Source organism: Notamacropus eugenii, chromosome 1 (assembly GCF_028372415.1).
Source record: "Notamacropus eugenii isolate mMacEug1 chromosome 1, mMacEug1.pri_v2, whole genome shotgun sequence".
NCBI lineage: Eukaryota > Metazoa > Chordata > Mammalia > Diprotodontia > Macropodidae > Notamacropus > Notamacropus eugenii.
This window is the reverse complement of record NC_092872.1, coordinates 420,297,335-420,320,410: the sequence shown is the minus strand read 5'-3', so window position 1 is coordinate 420,320,410 and position 23,076 is coordinate 420,297,335. Positions and strand designations below refer to the sequence as shown.

Below are 23,076 nucleotides of genomic sequence, written 5' to 3'. Positions count from 1 at the left end.
TCTATACTTCTCAATAAAAAAAAAACCAAACTCCTGTGGATCCCTATTTCTGGCATAAACTCCTGATCCTGACATTCAAGGCCCACCACAACCTGACTCCAACCTCCCTGTGCAGATTATATGCCGTTTTATATCACTCCTCCTTTCACATGATCTACATCCAGCTAAGTGGACTGCTTTGTCCCAGGTAGTTGTCTGATGGTGAGCCTCTTGACAGAAGAATCATGCCACTCCCTACTCAATGTGTTCAAATGTTTCCCTATAGCTTCTAGGCTCAGATGTAAACTCTGTTTGGCTTTTAGAGCTCTTTACAACTTGGCCCCAACCTACCTGATTACCTGGGGTTCCTTTTCCTGCACCTTTTGCTCTACCCAAATCAAGCCTCTTTCTCTTCCTCTTCCTCTCAAATGACACTGTCTCCCATCTTTGCACTGCTTTACCTCATGCCAGAATGTCGTCTCTCTTGACCACCTTTAAGGCTCAGCTCAAGTGTTAACCTCCAGCAAGAGACTTTTGCCAAATTATTTTGTATTTATTTTGTATGCACCCTGCCCCCCAGGATCATTAAAGGGAAAGGACTATTTTTTTTAATCCACAGTGCCTAACCCATAATAGGCACTTAATAATTGCTTGTTGAATTGAAGTCATTTCTTGGTTCTAGGCCTCAGTGTCCCTCTCTGTAAAACTGGACAACCTTGATAAACATCCCTCAGTGGGCTGTTGTGAAAATCAAATGAATGATAGAAGGTGAAAGCACTTTTAAAGGCATTATACTAGTAAAATGTTAACAATATATGCAATCTCCTTCAAACATCCCTGTGAGGTAAGGCAGGTAGTATTGTCCTCATTTTATGGATGGGGAAACTGAGGGTCAGTTACTTGACTTACCCTGGATGAGAACAATGTCAGAACTTTAATTCAGGTCTTTTGACCAGAACTCTTTCCACTATGCCAGCAGTCTTACTGTTATTAACAGGTTGCTGAAATGCTCTCACTGAAAGAATGGGAGTTTTGATGGGGCAGAGGAAGGAGAGAGAACTTTAGAATCTGAGGGTAACACACGGATGGCAGGCCTGAGAAGGGCTTTGTACAGTCAGAGGGCAGCCTAAGAACCCTGGGAGAGGGAGCAGTGGGAGGCAGGAGAGGTGAGTAAGGAGCTGGAGGTGGTCATTGTATAGGTCTGCCCAAGAGATCTGGTCATATTGCTTTCTGTCTTCCAGTGGCCAGGAGGTCAGCTCACAGTAGACTATAGTATGAATGCTGATGCCTTTCTTGGCATCAATATTGAGCAAGCCAGGGCTCTGAGGCATTGCTATTCCAGCTGCCTGCTGAGCCCTTCCCTGAGAGAGGAACATGCTACAAGACCCTGGGGCTGGGGGATGAGGGATGGGAGGGGGTCTGTTTGGAGGGTGCCTTTCACCAAGCCAACAACCTTATTAAGAAGCAGGAATTACTATGTCTAGTTTCTACCCTGAAGTCAATTCTGCTTTGGAAAAGGGCATAAGCTAACTCTGCTACTTAAGAGCTATAAGACTTTGGCCAAGTCCTTTCTCCTTTCCGGGCCTCAGTTTTGGTTTTGTTTTTTTAATCTGCAAAATGACAAGATTGAATTAAATGATCTCTCAGGACCTTTCCCATTCTAAATCCTGTGATTCTATGAACAAACATTTCTTAATTGTTCACTGTGTGCAGAGCACTGGGCTACAATGGTATAATCACAGAACATGAAATGTAGGAAGCCTAGAACATGGAATGTTAGAGTTTGGTGTTCTAGGATTCTAATCTTTCTCTGTACAACCTAGTCACACAGACTGAGAAGCCTGCTCTAAAATCTACCTTCTGCCCTTCACATTGGTGTGGAGGTCACATTGGCTTTTCAAAGTCCAGTCTGATAACACAAAAATTAGCAGGTCACACCAGGCTGGAAAGGTTTCAAGTAGGAGTCCAGTGAAGGACTGTTTCTATCTTTTAAGGTCCAGTCTAGCTGAGTTCAGAGGGCCTCACTGCCACAAGGTGATACAGTTTCTTTGGTCACCTCAACTTGATTGTGGAGGTAGTGTGGTATAGTTGGAAAGAGTATTAATTAGTTCTAGAGTCAGGGGACGTGGATTCAAATCTTGTCTCTGATACTTACTATCTCTGTGACTTCAATCAAATAGCTCACCCTCTCTGGGTCTCTATCACCTCATCTATAATATGAGGGGGTTGGACTCTAGATCTATGATTCTATGAACACCAGCTACCAAGGCCATTGATGAGTTCTCCAAGAGAGCAAGAAGCACCCACAATGACAAAATCATGAATCATATATATATATATATATAATACAACACATATGTATATGTATATATGCATATGTATATCTATATATAGATATAGATAGTTATTTTGTTGGTGTAGGGAGCTCCCGGTGTGGAATTTTCTCTACCAATCCCCTTTCTCTGCAACTCCTAGTCTTAGAAAATTGTCTTGGGGCACTGAGAGTTTAGGTGACGTGCCCAGATTCACTCAGTCAGTACATATCAAAGACCAGACTTGCACCCAGGTCTTCCTAATTCAAAGGGCAGGTCTTTTATCCACGATGCCACAGCACTTCTCATTTCTACCTCTTTCTCTATGTTATGGTGTCAATGAGACTTGTACATTCTTTGGAACTGTCATCAAGGAAACTCCCTCTACTAATACAAGTAGCATCTTCTCTACAACTTGGAGTCTTAAGAGAGCTTCCATTGAGTGACTTGTCCAGGGTCACAGCCAGTATGGAGTCAGCAGTCAATAACGTGACAAAGATGGGACTTAAACCTGGGTCTTCCTGAATTCAAAGCTGATTCTATATCCACTACACCAGCTTGTTCATCTCCAGAAACCTGTCACTCTGCAAGATGAAATCAACTAGGAAACTCACACCTCCTGTCCCTGGGGCCCCACTCTCCCTCCCTCCCTCTGATTGGAAAGGGTGGAAGTTGGACCTTGGAGAGCTCCTTCCTCCCATATCCTTCACCAAGTAAGGAGGGCAACCAGGGAATTCTCTTCATCATTTCCCACCTGCTACTTTTTTGGACTTCATCCTCTTCAGAAACTCTCCATTCTGCAAGATGAAATCAATGCAGAAACTCACACCTCTCAGATAATTTCCCAGCCCAACTGAATGACTTTGTTCCTCCTCCCAGTTGAACCTCTTCTTCTCACTTCAGCTTCTTTTTAGGGATTCTCTCCCCCATTAATGAGTGAACTCCTGAAGGGCAGGGACTGTCTTATGCCTTTCATTTTATTCCAAGTGCTTAGTCCAGTGCTTGCCACATAGTAGATGTTTAATAAATGTTTATCAACTTTGACTCTGGCTTATCCCACTCAAGTCCTTTTTATGTCTTATTAAGGTATGGAGTTCTTAAAAGCTACATTAATGGAGTACAAGCTCTAGCTGCTCTTTCCCAATTGGAAAGAACTACAATACAACCCCAGGAGTGATGGCTTTTTGTCCTAGGATCTTCCTCGTAGAAGCAGAAGTTTGTAGAAGCTTATCAGGTTGGACAAAGCAGAAATTGAAGACTACTGAGTAAGTTAGGGACAAGTTGTATCATCTTTCTTGACAGAGCATCTACACTGATGAAATTACAACAGCTCTCTGATGTATGAATGTATATGTGTGTCATACTCTATTCAAATTTTTCTCTCTAAAGATACAAATATATGCACATGTACACATATATGTACCTGTAAATACATAGAGAGTAAATAAGAGAACGATGAAACTTTAGAACCATACAACATTGAATATTAGAATCATGGAATCTTGGGACCATAAAATACAGAGCCATGGAATCTTGGAACTACAGAGTAAGAGGCAGCTAGTTGGCATAGGAGATAGAGCCTTGAATCTAGAATCAGGAAGATCTGAGATCAAATCCAGTCTCAGACACATATTAGCTATGTGACAATGGGCAAGCCTGTGTTCCTCAGTTTCCCCATCTGTAAAATCAGGATAATAAAAGCAGAAGGATCATCTGAAATAGTATTTGTAAAGCATTCTGTCGACCTTAAAGCACTGTCGATATAAATGCTAGTTACCTATATACAAAGTTAGAGGTGGAAGAAACTTCAGAGGTCATTTGGTTAATAACATCATAAAACTAAAGTTGGAAGGAATCAGAGAGGTCATTTACTCCAACCTTCTCATTTTATAGATGAGGAAATTGAGACCCAGAGAGGTTAAGTAACTGGTCCAAGTTGTAAGTAACAGAGATGGGATGTGGACCCAAGTCCAAGGACTCCAAATCTGTTATTCTTTTTATTTTTTTACTTTACCATATTGCCTTCAACATCTTCATTTTCTAGAAAACGAAAGTGAGGTTCTGGTCTGAGAGCTCAAGACCAAAGAGGCGAAGGGTTTGAAGAGGCTGGAAGTTGAGAGAGAATCCCACAGCTAATTGTACACTCTAAATCTAGAGGTCTTGCCTGTTTGAAGTTCATTGTCTGGTATGATATCTCAACTCATAGAGTTTATCAGAAAGGACCAAAGCAGTAGGAGACCCATTCTTTCTTCCCTTGGCATGTAAAATCTGTGTGTCCCTTGCCCAGAATTAGGAGTACCGTTGGAAGCTTCAGATAGGACTGTCAGTTCAGGTATGTTCTCCCAGAGTCACTTAGACAACAAGCATTTATTAAGTGCCTACTGTTTTCCAGGCACTGCAGTAAGCACTAGGGATATAAAAAAAGGGCAAAAAAAAAAAAAAAAGACCCTAGTCCCCATCCTCAAGGAGCTCACATTCTAATGAAAGGGACAACATGTACGAACAAGCTATTGTATCATTTTTCAGTCATGTCTCATTCTTCGTGACCCTATTTGCAGTTTTCTTGTCAAGGATACTGGAATGGTTTACAATTTCTTTCTCCAGCTGATTTTACAGATGGGGCAACTAAAGCAAACAGGATTAAGTGACTTGCTGAGGGTCATACAGCTAAAAAGTGTCTGAGGCTAAATTTGAACTCAGGAAGAGTCTTTCTGACTCATGGCCTGGCACTCTGTGCACTATGGTGCCACCTAGTGGCTATACACAGTATAAATTAGAGATAATAACAGGGAAGGCACTAATATTAAAGTCAGTCAATAAATCAATGAATTTACTAAGCATGTAATATAGTGTACTAAGCACTGGATCACTGAATCTAAAGGGGGAAAGGCTTTTTAGAGGGTGAGGTTTTAGCTGGGATTAGAAAGAAGCCAGGAAAACTAGGAGATAGAAATGAGGAAGGAGAGCATTCCAGGCATGAGGAAAAGTCAGTGAAATTTCAGTCAGGAGATGGGGACATCTTATTCAGGGGACAGTAAAGAGGCCAATGTAACTGAATCAAAGAGTTTGTGAAAGGGGGTAAGGTATAAGACGTTTGGAAAGGTAGAAAGGAGTCACTTCAGTGCAAACAGAATGGAGCAATTAGCCTGGGGCAAGAGGATTGAACAAATTCCCCTACATTTGAGTGTGAAAATGATTTTACTGATGGGTGGGTCCTGCCTGCTTTGATGCACAAGGCAAAGGACGTCATGGGAGAAAGAAGCCAGAAGCCAACATGCAATAAATATTCAATTAACCATTTCCAGGGGCTCTTCGCCACCCCTGGCTTTTTCATAGCCCACATGTCATTGTGCTGGAGTCAGGGAGTAGGAAGATCTGGCTTTAAATCTTACTCTAGATATTTCCTAGTTGTGTAATCCCAGTCAATTCTCTAAAGCTCTGAGTCTCAGTTTCCTCCATATAATGGGGGCAGTACTTCATAGGTCTGTAGTGAGGATCAAATGAAATAGTGTATGTAAAGGGCTCTGTTAACCTTAAAGGGCTATATAAATATGAACTGTCATCACCATTGTATTCATCATCATTACAATTTCATGAACTGTCATGACCAAACTAATTCCTCCCCTGCTAGTCAGTCTCTGAGGTCACGAGCCTCTTGTCCCTTAGCTTCAGGTTCTCCAAGGATGGCTATGTAGTCTGTGACCAAAATCTACAGCTGAGGGCTTTCCAGCTTGGTAGAACTTAATTAGTTCTGCTGCTTCCTGGCAATGTGGAGGTGATCCTGTGCTGAATCGTGAAGCCCAAGTTTTGGCAGGTTTGACCAAAGAAATTCCTGATGCTAGATTCATAAAAAGTTCATTGGACCTTATGGCCAAAGGTTTGGGAGGAACTGGGGAACAGCCTTTGATTCTGGAGCATGAGAAGCACTGACCTCTAAAGTGAGGTCCAGGTAGCCCCAGTAGATGAGCTCAGTAAGGTCTGGGAGCTTGGGATATCAAAAGGTTCCTGGCTTCTGCTCCCACCTCAGAGCAGGCGGGAGAGGACTCAGTACATAGTGGGTACTTGAGATATGATGAAGTGGGAGGGAACCTAGGTTTAGAGTACCAGGGTCCAAATACAAGTTCCACCACTTATTAGCTGTAAATTAGCAAGTGAATTAACCCCTCTTGGCTTCAGTTTCCTGATTTGTAAAATGAGGATGCTAAACTAAATAACCCCAAGGTCATTCTAGCTTTAAATATGTTGATTCTATAATTCTATGATAAGTTGAATGTTTTCCATTAAATGTTTTGCTTCACAATTTTCTGTATTTCTTCTTTCAGTTTCTACCAGTGACTGCACAACTTCTGTGAGGACCACTAGATAGAAGCCAATAGAAACATCTCCCTAAATTGTGACCAGAAGGGTTACCTTAGGGGGAAGTGGGTCACTGACTGTCCCCAGACTAAACCCTTTCACCTTACCTCCAAAAGGGAAACACCTGTGACAACAATCTGTACTAGGCACCCACAACATGCCTGCATTCACTCTCCATACTTCTCCTTCGCAATCTCCAATTCCCACCTGTCCCTGTTTCTGGTTTGTGAACTTCAAAACCATTCCTTTGTCACTGCCTCATCCTGTAACGTCACTCAGCACCTGGAGAGTCCTTGACCTGGAACACCCCACCATCCTTTTGCCCTTCTCAACCTGGTATAACTTTCTGTAAGATTCATTCTCTTCTCCCATCGGTGAATTCCTCCTGGTAGGGACACTTCTGGAAGGGCCCAAGCTGACCTTCATTCTTCTCCAAGTCCTGTTTGTTGCTTTGGGATTTCAAAACCACACCCTACTTTTCAATTCTTTTCTGGGTGTTGTCTTGCCCCATTAGAATGTAAGCCCTTTGAGGACAGGGACTGGCTTTTTGCTTGTGTTTGTATCTCCAGTGCTTAGCACAGTGTATCTGTGCTTAATATATGCTTGTTTCCTTTCTTTCTTGCCTGCCACATTGCCACACTGCAGGCCCAATTCTTCTAATTGTTGACTCCTTCCCAGGGATCATAATTTAAGAAAGGACCCTAGCCATGCTTTGCCTCACTTCCAGCTGGACTCACTCAGGACCTCTACTTTGACTAGCTGCCCTTCCACTCTCCCATCTTCCCCAATCATCTACCCCTTTTATATATTGTCTTTCTTTCATTAGAATGTAATACCCTTGAGGACAGGGCCTATTTCTATTCCCAAAGCATAGTACAATGCCTGGTACATTGTAAGAGCTCTCTCTCTCTCTCTCTCTCTCTCTCTCTCTCTCTCTCTCTCTCTCTCTCTTTCCCCCCTCCCTCCCTTCCTCCTCATCTCTCATTCATACACAGTCCAACTACTCACTTTGTAAATGCCTAAACCTTCTTATGTACCTTTCTGCTCAAATCTCCTGAGGCTTTGTGAATTCTTCTCAGGAAAAATGGTAGGCTGGAAGAGAGGGGAATCTTAGACTCCTAGGCTATCAGAGCTGGGAGGACCCTTGGAGATCACAGAGTTCAACTCCATCACCTTATAGATCAGAAAATCTGATCTTAATGAAGGGTGAAAGAGCTTGTCCATGGTCACACAATGAGCTGATGGCAGAGACAGGGCTAGAACCCAACCTGTTGTAGTTTTATTCCAAAGCTCTCTTCTCCCCACCTGCCATCCACCCTCCCATCCCCACAACTACCCGAAGATATCACTATGAAGCATTTGGTCTCCAGATGTTGCTGAGGTGGAGGGCTCAGACCAAGCAGGCATCACAGAAAGGGAGGGCTCTCAGTCTCTAACCAGCTGTGTCCTCTGACATTTGAGTTTGGGTAAGATGGGAGGAGTCGGGGAACCTCCCTATCTCATTTGCTTCTGCTTCATACCACCTCCCACATGGACATTATCATTCAGTGATGGCTGGCCAGCTTTTCACTCTGTATGATGGCAGAGGCAGGGTCACTAAGTTTCTACTAAGGAAAGGAGACAAAGATACACTGAGGCACAGAGTGAAAGTGACATAGAGAGACTAACACAGACAGGAGAAAGACAGCCAGTGCGAGTGAGATAGAGAAGAGAGAGTTAGGGAAGGGAAGGGAGAAGAGAAAGGGAAGGGAGAGGGGAAGGAGAGGAAAGAGGAGGAAAGAGAGGAGGGAGACAGAAATGAGAAAGAGCAGGCAGAAAGGAAAGTAGAAAATACAGAAGCAAAGATGTGAAAATGACAAGCTAAAAAATAAAAGTAAAAAAAGCAACAAAAAAGAGAGATGGAGACAGAAGAAGAAATTATGGAAGAAATAGATACAGAAAAATAGGAGAAGAGGGGGAGAGAGAGAGAGGGGGAGAGAGAGGGAGGGAGAGAGAGAGAGAGAGAGAGAGAGAGAGAGAGAGAGAGAGAGAGAGAGAGAAGGAATAGAAGAGCTCATGAGCATGATCATGGGCATGTTTTGGGGCCAACACTTTAGAAGCCTGCCAGCTGTCAGTGTGCACGTCTGTTTGTCTGTGTGCATGTCCATGTGCTTGAGAAGTCGGAGTAGGCTTACCATGCATCACAGGCAGGGGCTAATGTGCTCCCTGCCAGGCTGCTTGAGAAAGCTATTTCTGGAATGTGAAATCTGGGTCAGAAAGAAGGAGACAGGAGGGAGGGAGATGCGTATGTTCCTCTGGAAGGACATATGGAGGACCAGTCCAGGGCCTAAGCCTGAGGTCGATACAAGCCTCAGGCTTGTCCACTCAGAGCTTCTGCCCTTCACCTCCTTCTGGCTTCTCTGCAACCTGCCCCTTCCCCTCTTTTCTTCCCAGTCTGGCAAGGTCTCATTTTCTCGGGTGACAGCTGCTGCCTGAGCATTCCTGGGCAGGTCATTAGACTAATTACAACTGATCTCCTGGGTATAGGCCTTTCAAGTTTACAGAAACATCCATTTTCTCATTGATCTCTTCCTCAGCCTTAAGAAGACAGATTAGAAATGACTGTTCCTATTTTGTGTGTATTTAGTTGTTTCCCTCATGTCTGACTATGTGACCCTATTTGGGGTTTTCTTGGCAAAGATACTGGAATGGTTTGCTATTTCTATCTCCATATCATTTTATAGATGAGGAAACTGAGGCAAACAGGGTGAAGTAACTTGTTCAGGGTCACACAGCTAGTAAGTTTCTGAGGCTGGGTTTGAAATGAGGAAGAGGGATCTTCCTGACTCCAAGTGCAGAATTCTATCTACTATGCTACATCACTGCCCCAATTTTACAGAGAAGGAAATTGAGGAATTGAGAGAAGTGACTTGCCTAAGGTTATACAGTAAGTGTCCAAGCCAGGATTTTTTTTTTTTTTTGAGGTTGGGTCTCTCTATCTCACCCAGGCTGGAAATGTAGCAGTCACTCACAGATGGATCCCATTACTGGTTGCCACAGGAGCTTTGACCTGCTCCATTTCTGACCTGGGCATGTTTCCTCTTCCCCAGGCAGCCTAGCAGACCTCCATTTCTGGTGGCTCACTGTATTTTTTGGACAACTAATCAGCCCAGGTTACTGTGGCTCAGAACTCCTGAGTTCAAGGGATCCATCACTCACAGCTTCCCCAGTAGAAGAGATTGCAGGTGTTAGACTTGGTCTGCGCCAGAATTTCAACCTAGGTCTCTGAACTACAAATCCTGGGATCTTTCCACCATCCTACAAAACTAAGCTTATATATATACCACACACATACATGTGTATATATACATGTACATGGACATGTGTATGTATACATACACATATATGTGTATAAATATATATATATATTTTTTTGCCTCAAACTTCTCCTCCTTCTGACTTTCCTACCTCTGTTAGTGGTACTACCATTTACTCTGTCTTCCAGGCTGGATGTTATCTTGGACTCCTCACTCTCTCACACCTAGTAAATCTTTCTTATTGGATGACACTCAATCTTCTGACCTCTCAAGATCTTCACTGATCTCAATTTGTTTGTTCATTGTCTAACATGAGATCAAAGGATTTTGTAGTGAAAAGGGTCTCAGTGACATTTTGATGTGGTGGATTAGACCACTGGATGGAAAAGGCAGGAAGGTCATGGTTCAGAAGCCTGCCTCAGATACTTACTCACTGTGTGACTGTGATTGAGATCCATAACCTTTCTGAGTGTCAGTTTTCTTCTCTATAAAGTGAGGAGTCCATATCTAAGGTTATTTCAAGCTCTATAATCATCCATTCCAATTCTTTCATTTTTCAGATGGAGAAGCTCGGGTCCAGGAAAGGGAAGGTTCACACCACAAGCAAGAATGAGCCAGGATTTGAACCCAACTGTAAATCAGGTTCTCTTTCTATCATGTTGTTTCTTCAGTCTAGTGCTTTTTTTTCTCTGGGCCCTTGGTAGGAACTCTCTCTAATAAAGCAGACAGGCAATTATTCTGTAATTTTAAGTCTTAGAGAGGTCCTCTGGACTCCAAGGCAGTTTATCTACTACACAACACTGACTCTCTATCCTAGCACCTGATAAATGTTCAGTTGAATTCAGTGTGTTAGCACTCCCTCTTCACTTTGCTCCATTCAAAAATCTGATAAGCAGTGGTTAGCAGAGTGACTAGGGCTTAGTAGGTGCTTAAGAAATGCTAGTTGATTGACTTATATCAATATTAACCACCACAGCAAGTTACCATCCAGCTTCTACTTGAAGATATCCAGTGATGAAGAACTCTTATTTTTCGAGACAACCCTAAACCAGTCAGTTAACAAACATTTATGAAGCCAGTCTTCCACATGAGAGTTTTTCAGATATCTGAAGTGAAGTGAATAACTTATTATGTGCCAATCACTGTGCTAAGTACTTTTACAAATATTATCTCACAACCTTTTGAGGCAGGCGCTGTTATTTTTCTTATCTCATAGTTGAGGAAACCAAGGCAGACTCAGTTTAAGTGACTTGCCTAGGGTCACACAACTAGTAAATGTGTGAGGTTAACTTTGAACTCAGGTCTTCCTGATTCCAGGCCCAGCACTCTACTGTGTCACTTAGCTACAACACTGAAGTGACCCCACAGTCTCCTTGTCCATCAGCCCTGAGTGCACGAGATGCCAACCTTCCAGTGTTCACCCCAGGTGCTGGGAGGCTGAGTCCATACTTCCCTTCTCTCACTACATTCTGGGAATCACTCAGCACCTGTACAACACAATCAGTATCCACAGGCCCAGGTTAAGCCAGGAGCTTCTTTGTCTGCCCATCAGGACCACTAGGGAAGAGAGGATGACAGGATGTGTAACCGGGGATCAGATAGAGAGATCGAAGATCTCTTTTACAGGGGAGGAAACTGAGGTTAAGTGGTTTCTTTTCCTCATCATGACCCAGAAAGTAGCAGCACTAGGATTTGAACTGAAGTCCTCCGACTCAAAAAGTCCTGCTCTTCTTCCATTACATCATTTGGTTTCTCAGCGAGCAGATTCACAGAGCTGTTCTCCAGCTTCCCAGTGAACTCCTCCTTCTCCCTGGCCCAGCCATCCCTTCCACCCTTCACCTCCTGCCCCCCCCCCCCCAGTAGGACTTACTGGGCAGTGTGCGGCTGCTGCTCAGGCTGCTGCCCGTGGGCGGAGGGGAGAGGGACTGGAGGGAGATGCTGTCCTCATCCTGGGAGCAGCCTGCCTGGATGGCCCGAAGATAGCTATGGCTCCGAGAGCGGAAGTAGCTGGGGAGAGGCAAGTCCAGCACATCGGCAGTGGCGGACTCAGCCTCGCTACAGGCAGCCTCATACTGGTCACTCAGCTCTGCCTCCCTGACCTGGGGAGGGAGAAGAAAAATACAGTGTTCTAAGTCTGCTATTAGCCTTAGTGCTCATAATAATGATAACCAGAACTCCCATATTTCAAGCTTTGCAGTTCTTACTCACATCCATCACTGGACCTGTTATCTCATTGAGAAGGGCATTCCCTCCCCAGATGCCTATCCATGGCTGCCCCCTCAGTGCATCTCTTGTCCATGTCCTTCCCAAATTAGCCATTTGGTTATTAACCAAGGATCTCCCATTTAGACTACCACCAGTTAAGTAGAAGTTTATAGACTGTCTAAAAACTGTGTCCATAGTGAGTGAACCCAGTGTGCTAGTAAAAGTGGTGGGATTTGAGAGGAGCCCTCAAACTTATCCAAACCAATATCTCCCCCATGTCACCTCCCCTATGCATTTTTCTCCTATTATTAGAATGGACGCTTCTTGAGGGCAGGGACTACTTTTACTTTGTAATTTTATTCTCAGCACTGAACACAGTAGGTGGCACAGAATTAGTGCTTGACAGATTTTTGGTCATTAAAACAAACAAAGCTATGTGGTTCTTAACTCCCTCTATCCTTTCCTCTGTCACTCTGTCTCAGCTACCGCAGAGGTGGGAGGAAGCCAGGTAGGACTGACAACCGTTTTTGTATTTTTCTCTTGTTATTTGGGTGGCCATGGCCAAAGAGCAGGTCACCAAGTAGCCACAGTCTCCCCTTACTTAGTGAGGGGAGCAGACTTGGTCTGTTGCTGGGACTATGCCTGAAGTATCTGTTTCCTGTATGTTCATGGTTGTAAATCCGTCAGCGTTTATGAATGCCCGTCACACATCAGATGCTGTGCTAAGCACTGGGGGTACAGAAACAGAAAAGAAACATTCCCGGAGGGAAGGATACACTTGCAAGAGATATTGGAGAGGTGGAATTAAACACAAGAAGGCTACAAGAAGGAGGAGAGGGGTGAGGAGAACTCTAAGCTTGTGAACATAGGTGATGAGTGACTGGAAGGATGGTGGTGCTCTCAGTAAAGACAGAGAAGGTTGGAAGAGGGATGAGTTTCAGAGAGGAAGATAATAAACTTTGTTTGCAAGTTTGAAATGCCCAGAGGGCATCCAGTTGGAACTGTCCAAGAGGCAGGTAATGTAGGACTGAGACTTTGAGGGCTTGAACTAGAGTATCTCAGGATTAGAGACTGAGAGCTAGAAGGGACCTCAGAGGCCAACCAGTTTGACTTCTTCATTTTATAGAGGAGGAAACTGAAGCCTAGAGAGGTTAAGTGACTTGCCCAAGGTCATACAGGTAGTAAGTATCCATGGTGAGATTTGAACCTAGGTCCTTCGACTTCAGTACACTACACTACACCAAAATGGAAATCATTGGCAGAGAAATAATAATGAATAATGAAAACTAAGAGACTCTGTGAGGAGTAGAGAGAGAAGAGGGACGAGGACAGATCCTTGGGGGATGCTCAAGACTTCTCAGTACTAGGCTCCATTATCCTAGCCTGAGAGAACTTCTGGTAGCTCTATATTAGGATGAAGTACTGAAGCAGGGCTTTATGAAAGTCATTACTATAATGTTCTTGTTCTCATTTCTACCGTGCTTTGAATACATCAGTAATAACACCTATTTCTATAGTAACCCAAGGTTTGCAAAACACTTTCCTTACAACAGCCTGAAGAATAAGCACCACAAGTCCCAGAACTGTAGACTCTAGAAGCCCCCTAGGCCAAGAGGTACCTGAACAATACCCTCTGCAACACATATGGTGTGCCAGTGGTCACCCAGCCTCCACTAAAGATCTCCAGTGAAAGAGAGCCCACTCCCTTTCATGGTAGTCTGTTCTACTTTGGAAGACATCTAATTGTTAGGAGCTTTCCCCTCCTAACAAGCTGAAATGTAGTCCTTTGCAACCTTCATCTTTTGCACCTAATCTGGCCCTCTGGGACCAAACAGAACAAGTGTAATTCTTCTTCATGAAAGCCCTTCAAAGACATCACGGTGCAGTGCAAGGAGTGCTGGATTTGGGGTCAGAGGACCAGGGTTTGAAAATCACTTCTGCACCATTGGTGGAGAGGTGAAGTAGGCCAAGCATTCTGGGAAGCAACTTGGAACTATGCCTGAGAGTTATTAAACTGTGTATACCCTTTGTCCAGTAATACTGCTCTTAGATCTATACTCCAAAGACATTAGGGAAGGAGGGAAAGGACTCCTATGTACAAAAATACTTATAGAAGCTCTTTAGTAGCAAAGAATTGGAAAATGAGGGGAAACCCATCAATTGGGGAAGGTATGTGAATGGATGTGAAGTAATACTAATGTGCTGGAAAAAATGATGGAGAACCCTAGGGAGAATTGTCTGAATGATGCAAAGGGAAGTGAGCAGAACCAGGAGAAAATTTATTCAATGACAGCAATATGGCAAAGGCAAACAACTTTGAAAGACTTAGGAATTGTGTTCAACAGAATGACCAACTATCATTCCAGAAAATTTATCATGATACAGGCCACCTATTTCCTAATAGAGGGATGCAGTATTCAGTGTAGATTAAGATGTATTTTTTTTTGGGCAGAGCCCATGTGGGAATTTGTTTTATTTGACTATGCATGTTAGTAACAGAAGTTTTGTTTTTCTCTGCTTTCTCAGGGTGTGTGTATGGGTGAGTTTGAGGGAGAAAAAGGCAGATCTTTGTTTTAAATAATATTTCTAAAAGTCAAACAGAGGATTTGTATTCTATATTGGAGATAATAGGGAGCTGGGAGAGTTTACTGAATAGGGACTTGACCAGGTAAGACCTGAAGCTTTAGGAAGATCACTTTTTTTAGCTGAGAGGGAGAGAGATTAGAGTGAGGAGAGACTTGAGGCTGGGAGACCAACCTGCAGGTTATTGTAATAGTCCAGGCATGAGGTGATGAGAGCCTGGACTAAGGAATGGCTGTGTTGGAAGAGAAAATGGGACATAGACCAGAGAACTGCAAAGGTAGAATAGACAAGACTTGGTAACTTACTGGGTATGGGGGTGAGTGGGAATGAAAAGAGCTTGATAAGTGGAGGATGACACCCAGGTGGTGAACCTGGGTGACTGGGAAGATAGTGGTACTCTCCACAGTAATAGGGAAGTTTAGAAGGGAGGGAGGTTTTGGGGAGATGGTAACGAGTTCAATTTTGGACACGTTGAATGTAAGAAGTCAACAAGACATCTAGCGCTTGACATCCAGGAGAAGTTATAAACATGAGACAAAACATTAGGAGAGAGGTTAGGAGAGATCTGAAAATTATTTGCATAGAGATGATAACTGACTTCATGGTACCACACTAACATGCCCTGGGATCCCCTTTGAGAATCACTGTCCTACTTCAAGACAGCTATCATATCCCCCTTGAATCTTTCCTTCTCCAGGTTAAATATCCTCAGTTCTTTTAATCTCTTCTCATATGGTAACACCTCCAGGTCCTGCTTTTCTTCCTCTGGCTACTCTCCAAGTCATCAGAAATTTTCATAAAATATATTGCCTAGAACTGAAGTAATATTTTCAACATCCAGGGAAGAGTTTGATGGGACTATTATCTCCCAAGTGTTCAATGCTATTATTCTCTTAATACAGCCTAAAATGGAATTAGCTTCTTTTGGCTATTCTTAATGATTTATCTTGAGGTTGTGGTCCACTAAAGCTTACAGATTTTTTTTGCCATCTATATTATGGTTATTTTATAGATGAGGAAACTGAGGTTCAGACAGGGAAAGTGTTTGTATCTATCAGGTGTCAGAGCCTGGGTTTCTTACTTGAAATCCAGTGCTTTTTCCAGTAGCCAAGGTTATTTGCATAAAACAAAGTCAGAAGTCTAAATAGATGGTCCATCACATTCTGCCATCACTAAAAATAACTCCTATTTCATAGTCCTTTAATGTTTACAAAATGTTTTCCTTGTCGCTTTGTGAGTTAGATAGCTTTGTTTGTGGGACCAGATCTATGATTTTATTGGTATTAGGAACTCCTGATGAAGAAATTCCCTATACTAATGCAAATCAGCCCTTTCTTTGACATTTATAACCTTAGATATTAAGTGATTTTCTAATATGACACAGCCAATCCAATGTATGTCAGAGGTATGACTAGAACCCAGGTCATCCTGATTTCAAAGTTGGTTTTTTATCTGTTATTCCATTCTGTTTCTTGAGTTGGGTAGAACAGGTATTATCTGTATTTGACAGACTAGGAAAATTAAGCTAGTCTCAGAGAAGAGAAGAAGTCCAGAGAAGTCTCAGGGTTCAGAATGGGAAGGCACCTTGGATCTCATTCAACCCCCTTGTTTTAAAGCTATGGAGACTGAGGCCTGAAGAGATGAAGTGACCTCTGCAAGATCACAAAGGTAAAGTCACGGAGTTAGGATTCAAATCCAGGTCGTTGGACATCTACTCCGTTCTTTCCTACATTGTGGTATCACTTAAACTCAACGTACTTTGTCCAAGGTCACAAAGCTTGGGGTGTCAGGGGAGAGGAGGTGAATGGAAGGTGGAGGAAGGGGAGGGTGACTGCAGTGGATGCTGAAAGAGTCTGGGAAAACCTGTCTGGACTGAAGACTAGGCCCTGAGGTCAATCCACTGCCTCTGAGGACCCAAGGGCCCCTCAAAAGAACAAAGAGAAAGCTCTGGTGGGGTTAGCCTGAAATCTGTAGAATAAAGCTCAAATTCCTCAACGTTAAAGGTCCTCCACCATGTGCCTCTAATCTCCCTTTCCAGCTTCATCTTCCACTCACTTTCCTTCAGTTTCCTCATTTGTAAAATGGAGATAGAGGGAAGGATCACAAATTTAGAGCCATAAGAGACCATAGAAGTCACTGAGTTCAACTCCCTCATTTTACATGGTAAAAGCAAAGAAAGGTTAACTGATTTGACCAGTGTCACAGATCTATTAAGTATCTGAGACAGGATTTGAATTCAGGACTTCCTGATTCCAAGTACTGGGTTCTATCAAGGCTGTGGTGAGAAAAGTGGGTAAGAGTTGCTTCAGTCACAGTAAATGGCTTGTTAAACTCCAAACATGTAACCATGCCTTCCTATCTCTCTATTTTCCTTATGGAATGTCTTGAACCTAAAATAATGTACCTCCTCTCCTCTATTTACCTACCTAAATCTTAACGATTCTTTAAGGTCCAGCTACCTCCTCCAGAAAGCCTGTGCTGAGTCTCCTAGTGAGACGTGATTTGTTTCCTCTAACCTGTCCTGGATTTTGTTTGCCAATTTCTTATACAATGATCATGTTCTGTCCCTCATTACAGTTGTGTATTGATTGGAGACCAATAGTAGAGAGCATTCAATGCTGAGGAGTATGAGTTTTATTTGTGGTCAAAAGGCCAAAGCCAACAGAGCTTTCCTTTTCTTGTGTTTTAGCTCTTCTACAAGACTAAAAAGTTTAGGGACTTTGGGCAAGTCCTTGCTCCTCTCTGAAACTCAGTTTCCCCATCTGTAAAATAAGGAAGTTGAATTGAAAAAGAAGTTGGAAAGAGAAACCACCTAAGTAGATGTACAAAACCAGATACTTTAGAGGAAGAGTTGTGCCAGTGCAGGAACAATAGCCACAGAGAAGTCCCAAAATTCACAGGAGACCAAAATTCAAGAAAAAAAAACCCCAACAGTCCCTTTGATGCTTAAGCACAAATGTACAAATTATAGGAAACAGGTAAGGTGAAATAGCGAGCTTAATGCAAGGAGGCCAATTTGACTCCACAGATATCTCTGAGCCTTTTTGGAAGGAACCCTAACTTTGGAAGAGTGTATGTACATATACATACATACACATATGTGTGTATATATGTGTATATACTTTATTCAATAGCATTGGTAAAAGAGAAGGAACAGAGAAACTATGTACATTACAAAGATACACTTATTTGAAGAAATTTAGGAAGCAAAGTGAGGAAGCAAGGTAGCAAGCAATTGGATGGCTCTCAGTGGAAGCAGAAACCAAAGTGATATAAGGTAGAATGAGGAGCAAATTGAGTAGAACTGCAAAAAGACACATATAATGTCAATGTAAGGGGAAATTCCCCAGCAAGTAGATCATAGGATCTAGAGCTGGAAAAGATCTCAAAGGCCATCTAGTTTAACAACTTCATTTTACAGATGAGGAAACTGAGGCCTGTGGAGGTTAAGAGACTTGTCCAAAGTCACATGGGTAGAAAATGTGAAACATGGGATTGAACTCAAATACTTTGATATCATCAGAGTCAGTGATGTTTTCAAAGAACCATGCTGATCTGTTCCAAAACAGAATGGGCTGCCTCAGGTGGTAGATGATCCCCCAACTCCTTCAGAAGTCCAAGCAAAGATCAGATGAGCATTTCTCAGGTATGATACAGAGGGGATTCTTGTTTGGGTATGGACTGGGCTGCATGGCCTCTGTGGGCCCCTTACACCTGTGAAATTATACTGCAGAATGCATGGACAGGGCAGAAAGAGGATATAGAGGTGGAGTTTGAGAAACATCCTAAGTCTGACACAGAAAAGCATGATATAGCACTGTTGGGGTGAAGGGACTTCAATAATTCAGACATCTACTGAAGCTAGCTCTCTCAACCTTCCTCCCTTCCTCTGTCTTTCTCCTCCCACACCCAAAGTAGAACAGTTAGTGGGATACACTGGAAAAAACACTGCCTAGATCAGAAGACCTGGGCTCTAATCCCACCTTTGATCTGTTCTCAAGCAAGATGTTTACCTTACCTGGGCTTTAGTTTCCTCATCTGTAAAATAAGGGCAGTCCGACCAGATGGCTTTTAAGGTCTCTTGCCACTTTACATCCATAATCCTAAATAATCAACATGCATTTATTAAGCTTTTCCCACATGCCAGGCACTATGTAAGTATAGGAGAGACAAAGAAAGGCAAAGACACAGTTCCTACCCTCAAGGAGACCTTTGGAATGGGACAGAGGTTATGTAAATGTCAAGGTACATACAAGATAGATGCTGAGGAGATGGAAGGGCAGCTAGGTGGTACAGTATATATATACCTATATATGTGTATATAATATAGGTATATGTATTATATATGCCTATATAATATATTGATTCAAGGAATCAGAAAGACCTAAATTCAAATTCAGTTTCATACATTTACTAGTTGTGTGACTCTGAGCAAGTCACTCAACCCTGTTTGCCTCAGTTTTCTCATCCGTAAAATGGCCTGGAGATGGAAATGGCAAAACACTCTAAGAAAACCCCAAATGAGGTCACAATGAGCCAGAAACAAGTGAACAACAACAATAACAGAAGGTAATTATAGATGAAAGGCATTAGCAACTTGGAGCTCAGGAAAGCATACCTGCTGAACGCAGGATGTGAACTGGATCTTGAAGGAAGCCAGGAAAGCAGAGAGAAAGAGGTGAGGGGGGGAGGAGGAGAACATTCCAGGCAAGCATAGAGAGGAGATGGTTCAAAGGCTTGGTGTTGGGAGATGGAGATGGAGGGTGCAGGCTCATGAACCTGGATTGTTCGAGCAAGAGAGGGGAGTCAAGTATGAGAAGACTGTGGAGCGTGGTTTCTTCCATTCATTATAATTCTTCTATGCAACATGACCATTTTTTTATGTGAAAATGTGTTTAATAGGAATGTATGTCTAGAGCCCTTATCAGATTGCATGCCATCTTAAGGAGGGAAGGGGAAGGGAGAGGGAGAAAATTTAAAACTTATGGAAGTGAATGTTGAAAATGAAAAACAAAATAAACTAATAAATTGAAAAAAAAAAGACTGGAGAGATAGGAAGGGGCCAGATTGTGAAGGGCTTTAAATGTCAAATAGAGAACTTTATATCTGATCTAAGAGGTAATAGCACCCACTGATGTTTACTGAGTGTTTTGATGACATAGGTAGACTTGACTTTTAGGAAAATCACTTTGGTAGCTAAGTGGTATAAACAGAAACTTGAGTCAGGGAGACCAATGAGAAGGTTACTGAAATAATCTTAGGAAAGGTGATGAAGTCTTCATTAGGGTGTGTGTATAGGAGTGGAGAGAAGGATATATATGTATATGTGTGTGTATATATATATGTGTATATATATATACATACACATATACATACACACATGATGTTGAGAAGATAGAAACAAGAGTTGGCAGATTGGATAAGTGCGGTTAATGTGAGTGATAAATGAAGGATAACACTGAAATTGCAAGCCTGGGTTACTGGAAGGCTTGTACCTTCAATAGTAATAAGAAAGTCAGGAAGAGGAGGGAGAGGAGATAATGAATTCTGTTTTAGGTTAAATTTGAGATGCTTATAAGACATCCACTGAGTCATTTCTGTTATATACAACTCTTTATGACCCTATTTGAGGTTTTCATGGCAAAGATACTAGAATGATTTGCCATTTTCTTCTGCAGCTCATTTTACAGATGAGGAAACTGAGGCAAACAGGATTATGTGACCTGTTCAAAGTTACACAGCTAATAAGTGTCTGAGGTTAGATCTGAACTCAGGTCCTCTATCCACTGTGCACCTTGGTACCTTGAATTCAAATCTAGCCTCAGACACTTACTAGCTGTGTGACCCTGGGAAAGTCACTTAGCCCTGTTTGCCTCAGTTCCTCATTTAATGACCTGCAGAAGGAAATGATAAACCACCCTAGCATCTTTGCCAAGAAAACTCCAAACGGGGTCACAAAGAGTTAGATGGAACTGAAAAGACTCAACAATAACAAGACAGCCATTTTGGGATGTCTAGTAGGCAAAGATGTAAGACTAGAGCTCAGAATATAGACTAAGACTGGGATCTTATCAATCTGGGAATCATCCACCTAGAGATAAACACAGAACCCATGGGAGTTGATGAGATCACAAAGCAAGATCACACAGAAAGAAAAGAAAAGGGGGTGTGGGATAGAGCTTTGGAGCTCCACCAATTGTTAGTAGGTATGACTTGGATAAAGATCCATCAAAGAAGACTGAGAAGAAACTGTCAAACAAGTAGGAGGGGTACCAGGAGTAGAAGAATATAACGAAAACTTAGAGAGGGAAAGAATATCTGAGGGGAGATGGTGATTCACAATGTAAAAGACTGCAGAAAGGTCAAGAAGGGTGAGGATGGAGAACAAGCCATTAGACTCGGCAATTAAAAGATCACTAGTAACTTTGGAGAGGGAAGTTTCAGTTGAAGGATGAGGTCAGAAACCAAAACACCTTAATGGTAATTTAATCTGTCAAATGGTGGAGAAAGCAACGAGGGGAATTGTTATTCTGGACCCAATTCTCATTAACAGGGTGGAGCTGGTTGTTGGAATGGAAAGGAAAGGAAGAAGTGACTTCCTTCTTAGAATTTTTCATAGAAAAGGAGAGGAAAGCTAGATGTAGTCTGACAGGTACCCTAGAGAGCAGATTTCAAAGGGTTCAAGAAAACCATAAACAGGGTCTTCTGAACTAAAATTCTATAGGAGATCTCCAGGAGGGACGGAAAACTCTCATGAATATAATTTTGAAGCTACAGAGGAAAATAATGAGGAAGGTAGAGGAAATTGTTTTAAGAGATTAATGTGGATACACTGACAAAAAGGAAGACATGCACAATGCAAGGAATGATGAGCATTAACAATACGGTAATCCAAGACAATTTCTAAAGACTTATGGTGGAAAATGCCATCCACACCCAGAGAAAGAACTGATGGAGTCTGAATGCTGATCAAAGCATACAATTTTTCACTTTATTTTTTGGTGGTTTTCCCCTCCTTTGTTCTGTTTTTTTCTTTCACAACAAGACAAATATGGAAATACCTTTTACATGATTGTGCATGTATAACCTATAACAAATTGCTTACCATTGTTAGGGAAGGAGAAAATTTGGAACTCAAAATTTTATTTAAAAAATGAATGTTAAAAGTTGTCTTTACGTGTAATTGGAAAAACTAAAATACTGTTTAAAAGAAAAAAGAAATGATGAGCATTATGAATATAGAGAAGCATGAGAAGACTTAAAGTGAATTAGATTTAAAGTGAAGCTAGAAGAAATAGGAAAATAATACGCTTCATGAATACAATGATGTGAATGGAAAGAACAACAATAAAAGAAACTGAATGCTCTGTAATTATGATGACAAGTTTGTCCCTGCAGAAGTGAGGAGCAAACCTCCCTCCCTCCGTTCTCTGCTACAGTGGGGGTGGGGGAGACAGTGTTCTGCTCAGACTACATCTGGATTATGGCTGTAGAACACAGCATATTCTGTAAGATTTAATGAATGTGTTGGTTATTTTGACTGAATCGCTTCCCCCCTTTCTTTTCTAATGATTCTTAATATAAACACCAATTTTAAAAAATGCAGAAGACTAGGTAGACCATGAAGAAAGTGTATTAAGTGAACAAGAAAGGGGAAACGAGTGCTTTAGGCCATTTGTGTTTGTTTCTCTTGGTTCTGTGATGTGTTAGTTTACCCGGTAACACCCATGGCTGATGGATATCATGTCTGCCTCCATAGATTTCTGTCCATTTGACTTGATTGTGTTTTTCATTATGATGACTTTTTTAAAACCAATTAATATTTCTAGCATGCCTAAAAACAAAGTGCAAAGAAAAAAAGAAAAGAAATGCACAGAAGATGGAAGCAAGGGCACAGTAAGCACATGAAACAAAAACGTGCCAACTGTGGCAGGACAGTGTCAGGAATGCTAAATCTGGAAATGAGGTGGGGAATCTGAGACACAACACAAAGGGTCTCCTTCAGCTATTTTGGGAAAAGGTGAACCAAAGAAGGGACAGAATAAAGGCTTGGGTTCAGGGTGAATAGACTGGTGATAATGGACGAAAGAGAGAAGAGAGAACTACTCAAATATAACCTTTTATTTGCCAAGGAAAATATTCTTTGGACTAGAGATAACAGAATAAACATGGCTTATAGGGAGTTGGAACCCAAGACAAGCAAGATGAGAGTACTGATGAGGGACCAAGTGGCAGCACAGTGCACAGAGCATTGATCCTAGAATCAGGTAGACTCATCTTCCTACATTCAAATCTGGACTCAGGCACTTCCTAGCTGTGTGATCCTGTGTAAGTCATTTAACCCT

The 23,076-nt window shown here is 42.2% G+C and overlaps 1 protein-coding gene across 2 annotated transcripts in view; it reads right to left on the bottom strand.

Moving 5' to 3' along the window:
- Nucleotides 1-23,076, bottom strand: part of DLGAP4 (DLG associated protein 4) — a 223,024-nt gene that overhangs the window by 61,984 nt on the left and 137,964 nt on the right. For both annotated transcript variants that reach the window (XM_072631414.1, XM_072631413.1), the window contains exon 6: nt 11,814-12,042. In XM_072631414.1, the coding sequence (XP_072487515.1) occupies nt 11,814-12,042 (229 nt within the window). The remainder of the gene's footprint in view (nt 1-11,813; nt 12,043-23,076) is intronic.